This window comes from Equus caballus, chromosome 21, assembly GCF_041296265.1.
Source record: "Equus caballus isolate H_3958 breed thoroughbred chromosome 21, TB-T2T, whole genome shotgun sequence".
Classification (NCBI taxonomy): domain Eukaryota; kingdom Metazoa; phylum Chordata; class Mammalia; order Perissodactyla; family Equidae; genus Equus; species Equus caballus.
In genome coordinates, this window is record NC_091704.1 from 14,511,272 (window position 1) to 14,528,603 (window position 17,332).

General features: G+C 53.6%; 1 protein-coding gene and 1 long non-coding RNA gene across 2 annotated transcripts in view; both read right to left on the reverse strand.

The window, feature by feature from the left end:
- The window catches only part of BRD4 (bromodomain containing 4), an 82,858-nt gene that overhangs the window by 18,509 nt on the left and 47,017 nt on the right, over nucleotides 1-17,332 (reverse strand). Inside the window, exons 3-10 of the mRNA XM_014734742.3 lie at nucleotides 15,872-16,190; nucleotides 11,741-11,878; nucleotides 10,323-10,458; nucleotides 8,284-8,573; nucleotides 7,237-7,599; nucleotides 6,248-6,376; nucleotides 908-1,117; nucleotides 109-308 (exon numbers count right to left, since the gene is read on the reverse strand). Of these exons, the coding sequence (XP_014590228.2) occupies nucleotides 109-308; nucleotides 908-1,117; nucleotides 6,248-6,376; nucleotides 7,237-7,599; nucleotides 8,284-8,573; nucleotides 10,323-10,458; nucleotides 11,741-11,878; nucleotides 15,872-16,156 (1,751 nt within the window). The 5' untranslated portion in view covers nucleotides 16,157-16,190. The remainder of the gene's footprint in view (nucleotides 1-108; nucleotides 309-907; nucleotides 1,118-6,247; nucleotides 6,377-7,236; nucleotides 7,600-8,283; nucleotides 8,574-10,322; nucleotides 10,459-11,740; nucleotides 11,879-15,871; nucleotides 16,191-17,332) is intronic.
- Nucleotides 5,515-5,837, reverse strand: LOC138919900 (uncharacterized). Its single transcript, XR_011430442.1, has 2 exons — nucleotides 5,724-5,837; nucleotides 5,515-5,612 (listed from the first exon to the last, which is right to left on the reverse strand). It is a non-coding gene; the product is annotated as an uncharacterized lncRNA (long non-coding RNA).

Below are 17,332 nucleotides of genomic sequence, written 5' to 3' on the forward strand. Positions count from 1 at the left end.
GCCAAACACAGTGAGCAGAAGTCTCAGGAGAGAAAAGGGCTGAGAGGCAGCCTCTCAACCCAGCGTGGCAGGCAGGGGCCCACCCGGGCGTTCTCAGGGGGCACAGACCTCACGTTGCTGCTGCCGCTGTTGTTCTTCTTGGTTTTTTTGGGAGGCAGCTCCTTGGCTTTACTTTTCTTACTCTCCTCCACTTCCTCTTTCTTTTTGTGCTTTTCTTTTTTCTTTTCCTTCTTGTCTTTCTCTTTTTTCTTTGGTTTGTTCTGCTGGGGCTGCGAGAGGGCTGCGAGCTGCTCGTGCACGGCCTTAAGCTGGGGAGCAGACAGGCAGGACATGCGCCTGTCACCCTGGGCTCTGCGTGGACTGCCAGGACGTGGACAAGGGAGGCAGGGGAGGGAGCTAGGCCTCAGCTCCAAGACCTGCCATCTCATCAGACTGCCAAAGTGCCCATGCACACCCAGGCCCTGGACACCAAGGGTGCCCAGTGTCTTCCTTGCCAGAGGAGCCCTCTAAGCCGTCAGATGCTGAGCCCCAAGGCCATCCTGGGCCCAGGAGGAAGATCCCTAGGAGGCCAGGTAAGAGTGCAGCAGACACATTGGGCACTGAGGACCTGATGGCCAGCTTGTAGGCAGAAGAGCAACCATGCAGCCCCAGGAGAGACAGACACCCCGCCTCAGCCCCTTCCTTCTGGAAACTGGAAGGATCCAGAAGCCTCGCCTCTGCCCAGAGACCAGCCATGCCTCCCTACCTCCATACCCACAGTGTGCACATGACCTAGCACAAGGGAACCAGTGGGAATTCTGCTCCTGCTGAACTCAGAGCCAAAACCATCTCGTGGAGATCTATGGGGAGACGGCCCCAGCCCAAGGGATTCTGGGAGGACTGGGAACGCAGCTGCCTGTGCCCTCACCTGCTCCTGGAGCTCGGCCAGCCGCTGCGCTCGCTCCTCCTCAGAGTCATCAGTTGAGCTGTCACTGTCCGAGGAGCTATCACTGCTGCTGTCACTGGATGAAGGCGGGGCTGCAACCTTGGTGGGGGGTGGCACTGCGGGGGAGGACACAGCCACCACAGGCTCCTCGGGCTCGTCTGGCATCTTGGCAAAACGCATCTCGAACACATCCTGGGGGGGAGGGTGGGGGGAAGCCGTGCCCATGAGGGCTGTAGGGTGCCCAGGCATGTGGGCAGGGGGCCTGAGCTGTGCCCAGCATCACCCCAGCCTCACTAGCTGCTGGGGTCAACTTGAGAGAAAGCAAGCAGGAAGCTCAAAGAGGGTTGGGCCTACGGTGATCCCTTCCCTGCCACAAAGGAGAGGGGCCACTTAGGGCCCCCCTGACAGCTCTTCTAACACTCCTGTCAAGTCTCACCCTGAAGAGAAAGGTGCTCCTGACACGGCCTGGCACCCAATCCCTGGGAGAGACACCCACATAAGGCCAGCTGACCCAGGTCAGAGGAGGCAGCCAGCCACTGAGGATGTCAGTGTGGGGATCCTCAATAGATGGTGGGCCAAGGGGAGGACCCACAGAAAGAGTGCCCTGAGGCTCCCATCAGGTCAGTGCTCGCTCAGTACATCCTGAGGGAATCTTCTGGATGCCAGGGCTGGCACTGGGATACAAAAGTGAACAGAACAGGAGCTTCTGCCCACTTATGGTTCACAATCCCACAGGGAGTTTTAAAGAGTGCCCAGGCAGAGGAAACAGCACATGCAAAGGCCCTGCCATAGGAATGAGCCTGGCACAGAACCTGCGGCCAGTGAGGAGGCCAAGCCTCTGCTGCAGTGGGCATGTTGTCTCTGTCTGCCTCCCCACTCCTCAGATCATCTCTGGGGCAGATAACTGAGCAGAGCCACGCCACTAGCTAAGATGTCTCCAAGGCATGCAAAGCAAGGTGAGAAAGGTACAGGACAGCAGATATGGCAGTACTGTGGACAGGCTAAAGAAGGGAGCTAGCCTTGTGAGGTACAAGCAACCCAAGCAGAGATCACGGGGCTATAGAGCCCAGGATCCCGCCCCCGAAGACTCTGAGACTTTCCAACTCTAAGATCCAGGAATTGATGGAACTGTGTGGGGTCACAGAGCTAGGGGGCAGCAGCCTTGCCTGGGCATCTAGGGGTCCAGCTGTGTGCCGCCTAGCTAGCCAGCTGGCAGATCCTTCCCCACCCGAGGGGCTCCATCATCATAAATCCAAGGACGACTCAGGACAAAGGATAGCAGCAGAAGGAACAAAGCTGGCTTTCCAGCAGGATGTTGGGATCTGCTTTAAGCCTGGTATAAGTCAGTCAATGGAAGGGGCTTTCCCCAATGAAGGAGCATGCTTCAGAGAGCAGCGCAGCCCAGGAGGGACGTGGCGTCGAGCTCCAGGGTTGCCGTTTCAAAATGGGGCACATTTGATAGAGCCGGACCTAGAAGCCCCTCCTGATGTCTCTGGAAACAGCTTCAGGTTTCCCCTCCTCTAGGGACCTGGGAGAGAAAGGGCGACCTGGGCAGCAGGGCAGGCATCCCACACAACTATGGTGCTGTCCCCTGTACTCCCTCAATGGCCCTGTGCAGCCTTTTCTGAGGCAGCTCCTCCTCCCGGCAAGGCATCTGCCTGGACTCTGCTGTGAAGTAGTAAGACCAATAGCCTTTCTAATTTATTCAGAAGGAAATACTGGAGCAGGTCTGAGGGCAAAAGAGAAGACACTCTGGGGAGGGGGCAGACGGCACATGACCAGAGACCATTACTGCCCAGGCTGCCATGGAGAACGGGGCTTCACACCAGGCAGAGGCCCCACTGGGGCAGTGAGCAAGGCCCTCCCTGCCTACGGCACCCTAGATGTGGGCAGATTCAGGTTCCCAACTGACCCGTACGAGCATCCGGCAGAGACAGGTCTGCTGCCAAAAGCAGGGAGCACGTTAGAGAAGTGTGCCTGAGGCGGCATCAGGCCAAGCACTTGGCACTGCTGGGAGGTGACCCTTTGCCAAGCAGAAGCTGTCTCATGCCACTTGTCTGTGCGGCCAGCCTCCCCTGCCAGCTGCCAGACAGCACTACCCTTGCCACAGGGACATCCCTGTCCCTCCCCAACAGGCCGTGGCTGTTGTGAAAATGGCATTGGGGGGGGGGTGGGGACAGGGGACGGACAACTCACCCTGACGCCTCTGTCCACTCCCTAAGGGCCTCCTACACTAAGGCCGGCAGTGTCTCCAGATAAGTGGGGTCAGCTCCACCCCACTCCAACAATCTGGGTCACACTGTGAATCTTTGCATCAGCAAACCACACCGGTTTCACACCAAGTATCTCCTCTCACTAGAATGCCGACCAGGGTCACGTACTCCAGGCTGCATCAGATTTGTAGAGGAGGCATGCCCCTCAACCCCTTGAGCAAAAGAGATGCTCAAGTACTGGAAGGTCACAGTGCCCAGACTCTCCCCTCAGGTGAAGCAACCTGCAGCCATTGCAGCTGGAGACCCTCGAGGGAAGTATGGCCCCGTTAGCCCCTCCTCGGCCAAGCCTGGACACTGCTATGGGGTGTGGCAACACCAAGGGTGCTGAGGCTGGGAAGAGGGGGCTGGAATGCAGGCAGTGGCAGGCCCACTAGGTGCCAGGTGCTGAGGATGCAGCCGTGAGTGGAAGACACACACACCCCCTTGACAGCTTCCTGCCTCTGGGATCTACCGCAGGATCCCAACACATCTTTCAGTTTAATTTTTCCTTCATGTAAAACCAATTGTATACCACCTTGAATTTGCACCTTTTCCTCAAAAAACAAAATAAAATAAAATAAAACGCTGGTAATCCACATGGCTACCAAACTTCCTAAATTATTCATTTCAAAACAGAGCATAGAAGGCAGTACCACGAGCAACTCTGGGCCCACCAGCTGGGTTGGCGGACCTCAGCCCAAGCCACTCTTGGGCTCCTGAGGAAACCCTGAGGCCCAGAGGCTCCTGGTGACAGGATGTGCATTTTCAAAAGGCCCAGAATTCAGAGTCTAGAAGAGGAAAACAGAGTGGATCCTTGTCTATATCACTTCCCAGGTAAATCCTAGTCCTTGCGCACAGCCTAATTAAGAGAGTAGGTCCCAACACCTCTTACAGAGGCAAACAAAGGCTGGGACTTTGTCTTTCCCCGTTCCCGGTGGGGAATCGAGCCACGTGAGCCATGCTGATCCTGGAGAGCTGAGAGAGAGAAGAAAAACAAAGCGAAAAATGCCACAAACACTGCCTTCCAGACAAGAAGCCCACACAGGGAATCCGCCCTGTCAACTCTGCCACTGAAGCAGAAACACCCCCACCCCCCTCCTGGCACGTTCCCTTCAGTAACATGGGGATGCACCCTGCAGTGGGCAAAGCAGGCTGGGGCAGAGGCAGCCCCGTGCTGAGCAGCTCACCCAGTCAACCCGCCAGAAGTGGGCCCTCCTTGAGGGAGAGAACCTCAACCAGTCCAGCCTGGTGTCTGGAGTCAGCGCTGAGGAAGAAGCCGCTGTGTGGCCTTGCTATGGGTAAACCTTATGTTTGGACATGCTCATGCCACTTCCCAGAAGGAGAAAAAGGCAAAAAAAACCCTTAAAACAGGCACAAAAATTAGGAAGACAGCTAAAATATATTAAAGGATGCTTTCCTTCTTTTTAAATAAAGTAGCTCAAAATAGCAATCTTTGCTGCTGGCAGAGAACTTGTTTGCATGAGGGCAAATAAAGGGTATGGACATCAATCTGAGTAAAAGCTACCCCCCAGTCCTCATGAGGGCAGGTCGGAGGGAGGCGGGTCTGTCTAAGGTGCAGTGCAGCTTTGAGGGCACCATGCCACCTGGCGGCCACGTGTGAGAACTGCAGTGAGATCACAAAGCCTGAGTTCCTTCAAGGAGGGGAAAAGCAAAATAGTGACAGGGCAGCTTTCTGAAGAGGACAGAGAGACAGCACCAAATGAAGAGAGCCCCACACCCCAGAGGAAAACTGGGAAAACAAAACCAAGAAACAAGCAGTAGAAATTAAAATGTTCCAGTCTGAGTGTGAGTTTAAATAACAATTGCCAGGTCCATGCTAGTAAAAAGCTTTTTTCTCCTCCCAGAGTTTCAGGACACATCCTTTGAGCCAGAGGCAGCCCCTGACCCAGACATGACGCGAACGAAGAAGAGGGCAGACCATGCCTGGGCTCCAGTATGAGGATGTGGGAGATGCAATGGTGGAACGTCTGGGACAACCTGCGGAGCTAACAGAGCTGGGAGGCAGGTGGGCAGCAGGGCTCAAGTGACCTCTGACTTGGGACCCACAGGTCTCCAAAGGCTTTCCAGGTCCTCGCCTGTGCCCTGGCAGCACTTCACAGAGGGCTGGGTAAGCCAGGTGTGAGGAGTCCCATAGATCTGTGAGGTGGGGGTCAGATGTGGGATGTGCAGACTGGACCTGAGCTCTGGCCAGAGAGCCTGTACCTTGTGATGGCAGCTTGGACCCCGAAAGAGAAGCAACCCGGGGCCTTGGGGAAAAGAGGGCTGGGCATTTTTCTATTATATGTTTAATTTTAAAGAACTAAAAAATAAAGCAGATTGTAACAGTCTAGATATCGACTTTATTCTCCACAATTTTTAACCTCTGATCTTTCTACCCAAAGACAACCACTGTTGAAATCAGGTACATATTTTTCCTTTTTTTAAAAAAAAATAAAAGTGAAGTTAGTTCACACATTTATGCTGCAACCTGCCCCCTCCCTTCCACCCATGTGTGCACTCTACAGCGTGCAGCCCCCGGGACCAACCTGAAGGGGCCACCAGTCCCACCCATTAGGGCATCGTGGCCACAGGGAATATCTAGAAGCAGCCACTCTGCAGCTGGAAGGCAAACAAAGGCTCAAGACTCTGGTGAAGAAACGTCCACAGTTGAGCAGTTACTTCAGCTCACAACTGTGACAAAGTGTCTACCTGGCAAGAGTGTCCCCCGCCGACTTGAGACAGGTCTGTTTTGGAGAAGAGACAGGCCGTGCACAGCACTCGCGCTCTTCCGGCAGGGCAACCGAATGCAGGTGGGGGAGGGGGCTTTCAGTGGGACACCCCAAAACCACACCCAAAACGCCCAAGACCAAAACCAACCACCCTGCTTTGACCATAATAATCCCAACATAAAATGTACACATAATCCTGACTTGAGTCCACTCTTCCAAAAGAACATACCAAAGCAAGTGACAGAAATACAATTTGTCAAGGCCCACAGAGGCCCAGCCCGCCCAGGGCCCCAGCCTGCTCTGCTGCAGGACACCGTGCCTGCAGTTTTCCACAGCCTCACCTGGAGCTTGCGGGCCATGGCCACCACCTCATGGTCAGGAGGGTTGTACTTGTAGCAGTTGGAGAACATCAATCGGACATCGGCACCAAATTCCTGAGCATCGCGGTACTCACGGGCCTCCAGTTTAGACTGGAAAGATAAGACAGCTCCCGGTTAGCCATGTCTGCCCCTGCTCCAACAGGGAGGCGATGGCAGGGAGGGCTACCTGGAGGAGCAAGTCAGCTTCTCAGTGGCTCAGGGTTTAACCCAGACCCCAGTGGGGAGAGGCCATCACCCTACTTCTCAGCATCAATTGGACAAGGAGGCACTCAACAGCAAGTAGCATCTGCCCTGCCAACATCCAAACCCACCCACTTGGGGTCACTGTGACTGGCAAGGGGGCAAGTGGATACAGAATCCACAGAGGCAGACCTTAAGCCAGAACCATAAAGATGGGGCTAGGTAAAGTTCTGACATGGCAGACATCTGTCTTAGTGACAGAGGACAGGACACTAGTCCAGAGGAATACAGCACTGTCCCTTGCTCTGCCTGTCCCGTGTTTGGACAGGCTCACTCCACTCCCACAAGAAGAAAAATCCGAAAAAAGTTCAAAATAAACAAAACCAAAAAGGCCTCAAAGTACTACAACAAAAACGCCAGCACCTGTCGTGTGCCTTCTACCACAAGCAGACATCAAGGCTCTCTCCGTGACACAGAGCCTGGCAAAGTCACCAACCCCCAAACTCTCCTGGAGCACCTGCTGTGTGAAAGGTGCCTGTGGGCTCTGCTTTCTGTGACCAAAATCACCACACTGTCTCAGAGGATGTCCCCGACAATTCCCAGCAGGGGGCGCTGGGCTTCTTTGGGCTGCAGAGAGAAGTCCAGACAGCTACAAGGGCCCAGTGCCCAGGAGCCCCAGGTCTGGGCCCTCCTCTTGGACAGGCCTCGGAGGTTTTGCCCTTCCCTGTCCCAGGGAGCCCCACCCGAGCGCCAGGGGCGTGTCTGCTCACCTTGATTGTGCTCATGTCCATGGGGTGCTTGATGATGTCGCAGTAGTCGTGCAGGCCCAGTGCCTCCACGTCCACTGGCTTGTAGAAAGGCCAGGCGTAAGCTGCGTGTTTCTTGGCGAACATCTCTTTGAGGATGCCGCTGCAGCACTTGAGCTGCTCTGAGACCTTGCTGCTCTTGTCCGGCGCTGGGTGCTGCTGTGAGTCAGGCACGTCCTTCTTTGGGGGCTTCACAGGCCGGCTGCTCTCCCGCCGGGGACCCAGCTTGGTGGTCTTGGGCTCCGGGGGCAACGAGGGCGGCTCATGAATAGGGTCGATGGTGGTGGGGGTGGTGGTGTCTGCTTTCCTCTTAACCCCCTTTTTTGTCTGCCGGGAGCACAGACATAGGTGAGACAGGCAAGGTCAGAGGTGGTAGCCGGCACAGCGGCCTCACCCTCAGGGGCACTCGTGAAGCCAGATCCTTTCTAGGATCCCAACACTTATGGGGAACAATGCCCCAAAGATAATCCCATGGGTGAAGAACTGGGGACGTTGAGACCCTGTCCCGCCACTCTGCTCTGCAACTAGGACACGACCCGGCCAGTAGCAGGAGAAAGCACACAGCTGTGTGTGGGATCTACTCCCCAGAGGCCGAAGAAACCTCCTGGCGCAGTTTCCTACTTCACGCCACAGAACTCTCCTCCCAGAGCCAAGCCTTGTCACTTGGTGCCCACCAGAGGCCCAGTGTAGACTGTGCAGATAGCGCCTGCAAACACAGAGTCTAACTTAACAGCAGGCGGGGCAGCAGCCCCTGGGAGATGACTCGATTGTGGGATCTGGGAGTCAGCAGGGCAGCAGCTTCTAGGCTGTGCTGATTCAAACACAGCACAGTGCCTCCAAAAACACCACAAGTGTCCTGGGAGTCCAGCCAGGCTCTCCATGAAGCACTGGCAAGGACAGGTGACTGGCTCCTGCAAGCCTCACAGCTTGGACGAGGGTGGAGGCTGGCCGAGGAGGGGAAGGAGCCCACCAGCGGCCAGGCTGGGCCACACACACGCACGGGATGCTCACCTTCACAGGCTGTGGGGTGGCCGCAATGATGGGCGGGTGGCTCTGGATGGGCTGGGGGGCTGGCGTGGGTGGGGGCGGTGGCTGGGGAGGCACCGGTGGGGGTGTCTGCAGTGGCTGGGGAGGCACCACTGTCATGACAGGGGTCTGGACAATGAGGTCTGGGGTGACCACGGGAAAGGGGTGAGGTGTGGCCTGCACGGGCGGAGGGTTCTGCTGAGGGGTCTGAGTCTGTGGAGGAGTCGATGCTTGCGTTGTGTTTGGTACCGTAGAGACGCCAGGTTTTGCTGTCCCTATCAATCATAAAAACGACAGGTAGTTAGATCCCATGTCTGACACATGCTAGCTGACCTTGTGGGGATGACGAGCACCCATCTGCATGGGCATGGCACACAGTGTCACCAGAACTATTTGCCTAAGCGACAGAACACCCCAAATACCCCAGACCTCGACCAAATCTGTCCAACTGCCTGGGGGCTCCGAGAGTAGCAGCTCACTGCATTGGAATACAAGACAGCTTCCTGGGGTGTCCTGGCTGCAAGTCTCAACTCGGGCACCAAGACCCCTTCACAAGCATGGGAGCCTAAGCTGAAGGAGCAGAAACACATGCTGAGAGTCAGCACCAGGACTGTGTGGATGGAGAGCAAAAAAATGTTCCCTGATGCTTTCAGGAAGATCTGTCCTCATTCCCAGAAGCGCTGCCTTCTGAGTAAGTGCTTCTGGCAAGAGGCTGGCCTCAGCAGCCCTGGCCAAGGTCTCTGGAAACTGGCGAGCCCCCACCTCCCTGAGCCATGGGGGGAGGCTGGACAACTCTTCGTGACCAACTCAGACTGCCCCCTTGCAGCTATGTGGGTGAGCACGAACACACAACTGCCCCATGGGCAGACCAAAGCCCTGGTCCCAGGGAGTGAGGGCAGGGCTCCTTGGACCTACAGATGGATAGTGGACGCCTCTCGGCAGGTTCTGCGGTTAAGGGGTGACCCTGGAGACTAGCTCTGCTTGGCTAACCTCAGCACTGCAGGGGATCCAGCTGACCCCCTTTGCTCTCATGAAGCCACCACTTCTGAGCAGGGTGGGAAGTCAGGTGAAAGCCTGCTCCTTAGAGAAGCGAACAACTCACAACACAGCCACCTCCGCCACGGCCATTCTGCAGCACAGAGCCGTGAATGGCAAGATGCACAGGGCAGCTGTTAAGAGCTCTTCCTAGACAGAAACATTTCATGAGCGGGCTACTCCCTACCAGCTGGCCTTCGGAATCCTGTGTTGGCTGGGAGGTATGGGGTGGTGCTGAGTTAGACAAGGAGGGTTGGACTTCAGAAGACTGGGCATCAAAAAGCAGGCACAGCTGAGATACAAGTGCATTCAGGTAACTCCAATAAACCTCAAGGCTCTAGGGTCAGGATATTAGTTTAGACTATCTTTGGTTAGATTAGTTTCTTTTCTCTAAAATGGAAAAGCAGGGGCTGGCCCCGTGGCCGAGTGGTTAAGTTCGCGCGCTCCGCTGCAGGCGGCCCAGTGTTTCGTCGGTTCGAATCCTGGGCGCGGACATGGCACTGCTCATCAGACCACGCTGAGGCGGCGTCCCACATGCCACAACTAGAAGAACCCACAACGAAGAATACACAACTATGTACCGGGGGGCTTTGGGGAGAAAAAGGAAAAAATAAAATCTTATTAAAATGGAAAAGCAAAGACTATCTAAGGCCCTGGTGGGGTGAAGAATTCAAATAACTTAAAAATGCTTTGAAAAAGTTATACATCCTTTGTAACCGAAGTCCATCAAAAAAGGTGGGCCCAATTATTTCTACTTTGGGGGAATGGTCACACAGTCATGTGACTCTCTGGGGCAGGTCCAGCATTGAACGGGGCCCCATCATATCTAAAGAACAACACGACAGCCAGCGTACAACGCAGCTGTCTTCCCAGCACTCCTAGCACTTCACTGAACTTGGGAAGGGGCAAACACTGGGGAGAAATAAAGCCAATGTCCTTGCTATTTCAGTGTGGGGCCAACAGTGCTGGGGGCACTGGAGGCACCCTACCTGCTTCTTTCCTCCCACGTCCTCTTCCTTTTGCCTGGACTATCATGATCTCGGTTTCTTCTGTGGGCAGTTCATTGATTTTTTGCAAGAAGAGCTTCTCCAGAGCTTCTGCCATTAAGACTATGTCATCTCCAGGCTGGAAGAGGAGACACATGGGATGAGGCTTGGAAAGCCCTCCCCACCTTCTAGACAGAGCAAGAGCTGCCCACCCCATGCCAGCCACTCTCTGCCCTAAAGCATGAAGCATCGTATTCAGGGTCCTTCCTAGATCTGAACTCCAAAGGGCCACAACACAGTTACACTACGAGGCATCATGGAAGCTCACGTGCCTGCAGATATGTGAGCCAGCACTTCCCTCTCTAGTTTTTAAGCTCTGGCTCATCTGAGAAACCATCCTTAATACCTTAAGCATCTAACAAGCTCTGCCAATCATGGACAGGGGCCCTCCATTGACACAATTCAACTCCACTAGAAGTACTTAAGTACACATACTTTTCGCCACAGCTACGTTAGCAGGACTCCGATGGTGTCCCCCAGCATACCTCCAAGGCAGCTCACCGGGGCTATGGGAAATGCCCATCTTGCACTGCCTGATGGGTCCCCACTCTGTTGCTTCATCTGTAACATGCTGTTCCCACTTAGCTCTAAACTGAGAATCTTGTTTGTGCCAAACTTCACTTAAACCTAGTGGTAAGAGCTGAAACTTTAAAAGACATGGTAAACTTCAAGAAATTCACCTCTCCATCCCTTTCAGGCCAATTTCACCCATTACACCAGCTGGGGTCAAAAGCTGAGCTCTGTATGGTTTCCCTCCAGGGCTGTTCTATTTGAAAAGGCTGATTTTAATCACATCTGTGGTATGCACTGTAAACAAATGATCCAGCTTCGTGGCAAAGCTGAGCTCAAAGGTTTGGCTACTGGCTTAAGAAGTCATCTTCGGACCTTCATGTGAGATTGGGGACACTTGATTCTATGGCCACAAGTTGTCAATGGTCATGTCCACAGTTCCAGATGCATCAAGCATCACATCAAGGTTTCTGTCTGAGCACATCTTTACACAACTACATTTTAGTAGGCTCCTTCCTGACAATTCACATCACCCAGACTTTTTAATGAGTCATCACTGTCCTTCTCACATCTTCTCTGTGAGACATGCTCAAGAACCAAAATCCCAAGGGCATCAAAAGCACATGCTTCAAGCTAACAAGGATGGCTTGGAGGTAAAACACGGCCAGCACCCTTCTCCCCAAGAAACAAACAGACCCTGCCACAGGCAAAACCACAGGTCCTATTACCTCTGCCCCCTCTCCTCCTCCCATCAGACTCCAATCCCACTCACTCCCAGCCCCTGCCTGGGGCTCCAGGCATTCTCGCCTTTTCCTCCCCTTGCCCCAGGGCACCTGGCCCCCACATCGCACCTTGTTGTAGATGTAACAATTTGTAAACATAGTGTTGAAATCCTGGATACATTCCTGAGCATTCCAGTAATAGTTGTTTTCCAAGCGCTTCTTTATTGTTCCCATATCCATAGGCGTTTTAATGATCTTATAGTAATCCTGGAGAGCAGAGAGAGCAAAATGCCAGTGTCACCTCCACAGCCATGTGGTACTCATAGGTGGGCCTGCAGATCTCACTCCAGGTCACTCCACAGGCACACAGGCCAGAGCCACAGTAGAGACCGAAGCTCCTCTTCCACAGCGTCAGTGAGCCATCTCAAGGGGAACCCAGAGATAAAGTGGATCAGGGAAGGATTCCTAAATGCTAGTGGCAATTTGGAGGGAAAATGTGCAAATTTACCAACTGCCCTATCTGAGAACAGGTTGCCTTTACTGAGATCTATGGGTTTTTTTTTCCTATGTTAACATATCCTTTCATTTTTAATAAATAATGGGGAAAGCATACCGCCTTTAAAAAAGCGGTTCTTATCCAGTAAAACAACCCACCATTTGAAATTTTACATGACCACAAAATCCAAAATCTGATGGAACCAACATTTGAGCTCACCCGTAACAACTTGATCCCTCGCTCCCTGTCACAGAGCAGAAGCCTCCACCTTCAGTCAAGTCCGGCAGACTTCCATGTCTTTTACTTGCATACAGGCTATTACCAAGGACCCACTACTATCTGGATACAGGTGAATAACTACCCAGGTTAAGTGCCAAGTGAGGAATCCAGATAGCCTCCACAATCCTCAGTAAAAAGAAATCCAGTGGCCAGTCCCGTTGCCGAGTGGTTGGGTTCGTGCGCTCCGCTTCAGCAGCCTATGGCTTTGCTGCTTCGGATCCTGGGTGCAGACAGGGCACCGATCCTCAGGCCACGCTGCAGTGGCATCCCACCCAGGACAACCAGAAGGACCACAACTACAACACACAACTATGTACTGGGGGGCTTCGGGGAGAAGGAGGAGGAAAAAAAGATTGGCAACAGATGTTAGCTCAGATGCCAATCTTTAAAAAAAAAAAAAAATAAATAAATCCAGCAGACCCACTCCCAAACTTCCAGATCTTCCTCTGTAAGTGCCAAACAGGAGACAGAGGACAGGTGCAGATGTCCCAAAGTCCTTCAAATCAAACTCTACTCTCATCACAGCTTTTCTCTAAATCTAAACCTATTCTAAAACCAAATGTTTTATTTTTAAAAACAACCACAGGAGGAATTGGAGGATAGATCAGGCAGGTCGCCCTGCCTGCAGCCCATCATCTCCACTGAGAATCACATTCTCTGAGGCTCCCGCATTAGGCTCGAGTGGGCATCAGAACCAAGTCTAAGCAGGAGCCCAAGAGCAGAGGGGAAGGCCTATCCCTTAGCAAGTGCCAAGGTCCTTCCTGGGAACAATACTGGAAAGGCAAGCACAGGGTGTGAGGTTTTGAGCTGCTTCCACAGCCATGAGAACGGAAGAAAAGCCACTGGCTTACACGTACAGGCAGGCATAAGGGCCCCGTCCGACAAGGGCTGCAGGTACACACGTAGGCGCCCTGGCAGGAGGTGGCAAGGGGAGACTGAACCAGACTTTCTATATTATACTCTGCTCTTACCACCTTTCCCAAGAGAACTAAGTCCACATATATCTGCCCCGGTGGAAATTTAGATTTTATTCTATGGCCAAAGGTCTCTTAGAATGGTGTCAGGTGCTTCAATTGGCCACGGTGTGTCAAGTGGCTTAAGGGCAAACAGGACAGCAGTTGAGGATGGAGGAAGTGGGATGAAGACAAAAGGGGGAGGGGCTGATAAGGGAGCAGCGGGTTTAGGGGAATGACATTCCAACTGTACATGCGTATGAACAAAACAGGCAGGCATTCTAGTGAAAAGTCCAGCAGGGACCAGAGGCCCAAACAAGGGAAAGATCTGGAAGGCGTCAGAAAAAGAAGGAACTCTTTCTCAGGTGGCCCTATGAACATCTTCTGGAGGGGGAAGATCCCTGGAAAACTGGGCATTAGCATGACATTGCTCCCACACACCCAGCCCCACCCCTGCCCCTCCGGGTCAGCTCCTCACTCTCCCAGCTCTCTGAAGATATTGCCATCAGTGCCACCATTCACAGGCCTCTTCTTCCTACATCAGAACTGCTGAGGGTAATGCAAACAGTCACAGAGACCGAGCACCCTCACTGTGGCCCATGGGGAGCCTGGCATCCACTTCACAGAGAACCACCTCAAACTCCCAAACCCCTTGGGCTGACAGATCCCACACAAGTGTCTGTCCTGTAGGCTGGGATGCTGCCTTCTTGGGATCTTGGGCCCTCCAGCCCCCCTTTCTCCTCTGTCTTCACCCTCTCAGCCCTCTGCCTTTTCCTGTAACAAACCGACCCCTCCTCCATTCTGGTCCTGCCGCACTTTCGCTTCAAAGCCAAATTTCTTGAAATGATGGCTTCACATCCTCACCTTCTCATTCACATCGTCGCGAATCTGGTTTCTACTTCTGCGTCACATCTTCCTAAGGTCACCAATGCCCTCCTAAAGGCCAACAGGAGGGTCAGGTCGGAATCCTCATCTCTTTGACCTCCCTGCAGCCTCTGATGTGGAAATGTGGGGGACTGCTCTCTGCTGGTGACTTGCCTGTCTCTCTTCTGTAGGCCTCCCACCTCCCTCTGGTGCCATAAAAGCTGTCCTCCGCTGCCCCCCGGATTCCATTCCCCACCTGCCACACCAGCCCCTTTTCTCCCCATCCTTTGCATTTGCTCTGGGAAGGTCACCCTCACTGTGGACCCTACATGGCCCAGCTCAGCCCAGCCAGAGGCTGGTGGAGCAAGCTCTCCCAATAGCCTCCCTCCAGTGCGAGGCTGGCTGCCTCTACTCCTCACTGTGGTCAGTAGCAAGCGCAGCCTCTGAAGCCCGGATCTGGAGAGAACCCTCTTTGGCCTCCACCCCCCTTTCTAGAGCCAGTTCATGACCTAGACCTGGAGTGCCCCCTCCTGACTCTCTATTCCCCTAAATGCCTATGACGCATATTCAGCAGATAGATAGCAGTGGACAGTTGTTGCAGACACAGTGGCTTTTAAGCCAGGAGGGTCCTCACACTGGTGTGTTCATTTCATCCTTCTTGAAATGGGACTCTAGGCAGAGACCGAAATTCCCACACCTGTGCATTCTAACGCTCACAGACCCAGGCCTGGGTCAACAGCAACATCATCTAATTCCAATTCCCTAGCCTGGGGGGCGGTGAGACCTGGCAAACAGCAGAGGACAATTTAAAGGCAATTAGTCCTTGATGCCAAGAAACAATTCTTAGGAAAGAAGAAATTAAAGCCCATGTCCCATTTGCTCCTCAAGGTTTAGTCAGAGATACAAGCTGAGTTTCCAGAACCATCTGCTAGGGATGTGGGCAAACAGAAAACTCTCTAGGGAAAGAGAAGAGGAATAGGGGTACAAAAGAATAGGAGCTAGTGCAGTGTGGCCACAACAGGGCAGGCAGGCGTGAGGGCACACACAGAGGAAGCTGGGGGCAAAGCTGCACCTCAGGGTGACATGGCCTGTGCAGCTGCAGCAACACCCCATCTCTCTAGCCAGGCTACTTTCTTGTACTTGCTGCCTGGGAGATATTCCAGTACCTTTTCCTGCCCTGTGCTCTGGGTGATAATGATGATGCCAGAACCAGGCAAGGTGCTACAATAAGCCAGTCCCCCCTTTCACGCAGCTGGACCAACCATGTCTACTTCTCCTGGGCTAGGTGACCATACCTGGGAAGGGGAGGCCCGGACTACCAAGTGCTCCCACTTCAGCTCCCCACGGAATCAGGAGGAAAGTTGTAAGCATTCCTTCACCCCCATTTCAATCTGTCTACACAATTTTTCCCGGGAGCCTAATATCTAAGGAACCAGTTACTGTTTAAGCCAGTTAGCACGTCCTCTCTGCTTCCCTATTTCCATTTATTGGGACTGCTGAAACCCCTCACGGAAGGGCCCTGGGGGCGCTGGAGTTCAGAGCTGGGCCCCACACTTTCACAAGGAGTCCAAAGGCACCTCCACCCTCCCTGTGGGTCCGCCCTCCCCAGGAGCAACGCAGGAGGAGACCTGGAGGACAGCAGGCCTGGGCTCAGCCCACGCTACTCACAGGGAGGTTTAGCTTGACGGCGTCCACAGGCTGCTGGAAAGGCCACGCAAACTGGTGTTTCCATAATGTCTTGAGCACCACTTTGAGCAGATATTGCAGCTGGTTGGTCTGCCGCTTGGGCTTGTTGGGGTTGGAGGTCTCCGGGGGCGGGGGGTTGGTGCTGGCTGCGGTGGCTTGCTGGGGTTGGGCCTGGGCTTGCGTTGTAGACATTTGGGTAGTTTCTAGTCCATCCCCCATTACTGGCAGATTTCTCAATCTCGTCCCAGGGCCACTCTCCGCAGACATGCTACTGATCCCATCACATTCTTCACCGGGCACTCTACAAGGGAAAGAAAGCCACCGTGAGACATCAGGCAGCAGATGGGTTCCGTGGAGACTGGTCAGGCTGGCTGGGGAGCCACACTATGCACCGAATAAAAGGGCTCCAGTGTCTGCTCTCCTCAAAGACTTACCCAGCAGAAAAGAGACATCAGGTACCAAAGGCAAGGGACAGGGCAAGGAGGCGAGAGCCGGCCAGGAGTCAGCAGGGGCTGCGGGCGCCATGGAGTTCATGCGGAAGGATTACAGTACAATAAGCAACAAACCAGGTTTTCACAACATCTGAGCCTTTAGGGGCCGCTGCCTGTGTGGGAGAGAGGACGATTTGCAAGCCCCTAAATATGTCATTTACATTAAAATTCTTGTTTTGCATTTGTGGTTCATGAAGCATCAAGCCAAGGTGGTAACTCTCTTTGGCGAGTGGCGCCAGGAGGGCAGGGAGGAGCAGGAAGGCTGGCAGCCGGTCCTCAAATGGCCCACACAGTCCACTGCTGAGTGCTCAGGGCAAAGCCTCGTGCTCACCAACAACATTTTCTTGGTAACTTAAGCAATGCATGTTTGCTGATTAAAGAAATCCAGCAAGATAACTGCTGACAACCTAGAAACAAATTCGTACTCGACCTACGATTTTATCTTTTTTGGTGAAGAAGACTGTTGCTGAGCTAACGTGTGCTAGTCTTCCTCTGGTTTTGTAAATGGGATGCCGTCACAGCATAGCTTGATGAGCAGTGTGTAGGTCTACACCCAGGACCTGAACCTGTGAACCCCGTGCCGCCAAGGAGGAGCACACAAATTTAACCACTATGCCATGGGGCTGGCCCCTCTAGCATTTTATTAACCTGCTTTTCAAAGCTTATTTATTGTAAAGAGGGGCACCTCTTGTGACCTGCACAGGGACGCGTGAGAGCCTTGCTCAGCGCCTGCGTGAGCACCCCACCTGCGTAGTCCCCACACCTGAATGACCCCTGCTTCAGGCCAAAGCAACAATTCAAACCCTGCCACAAACATCCTTACAAGGGTGACTTTGTGCACTGTCCAGTTATTCTAACAGGACAACTGCAGGTCAGGGGATACACATTTTTACTGCCAAAGTGTCCTCCAGAAACACACTAACTCTCTCTCTCTCCCCTTTCTGGCAGTGTA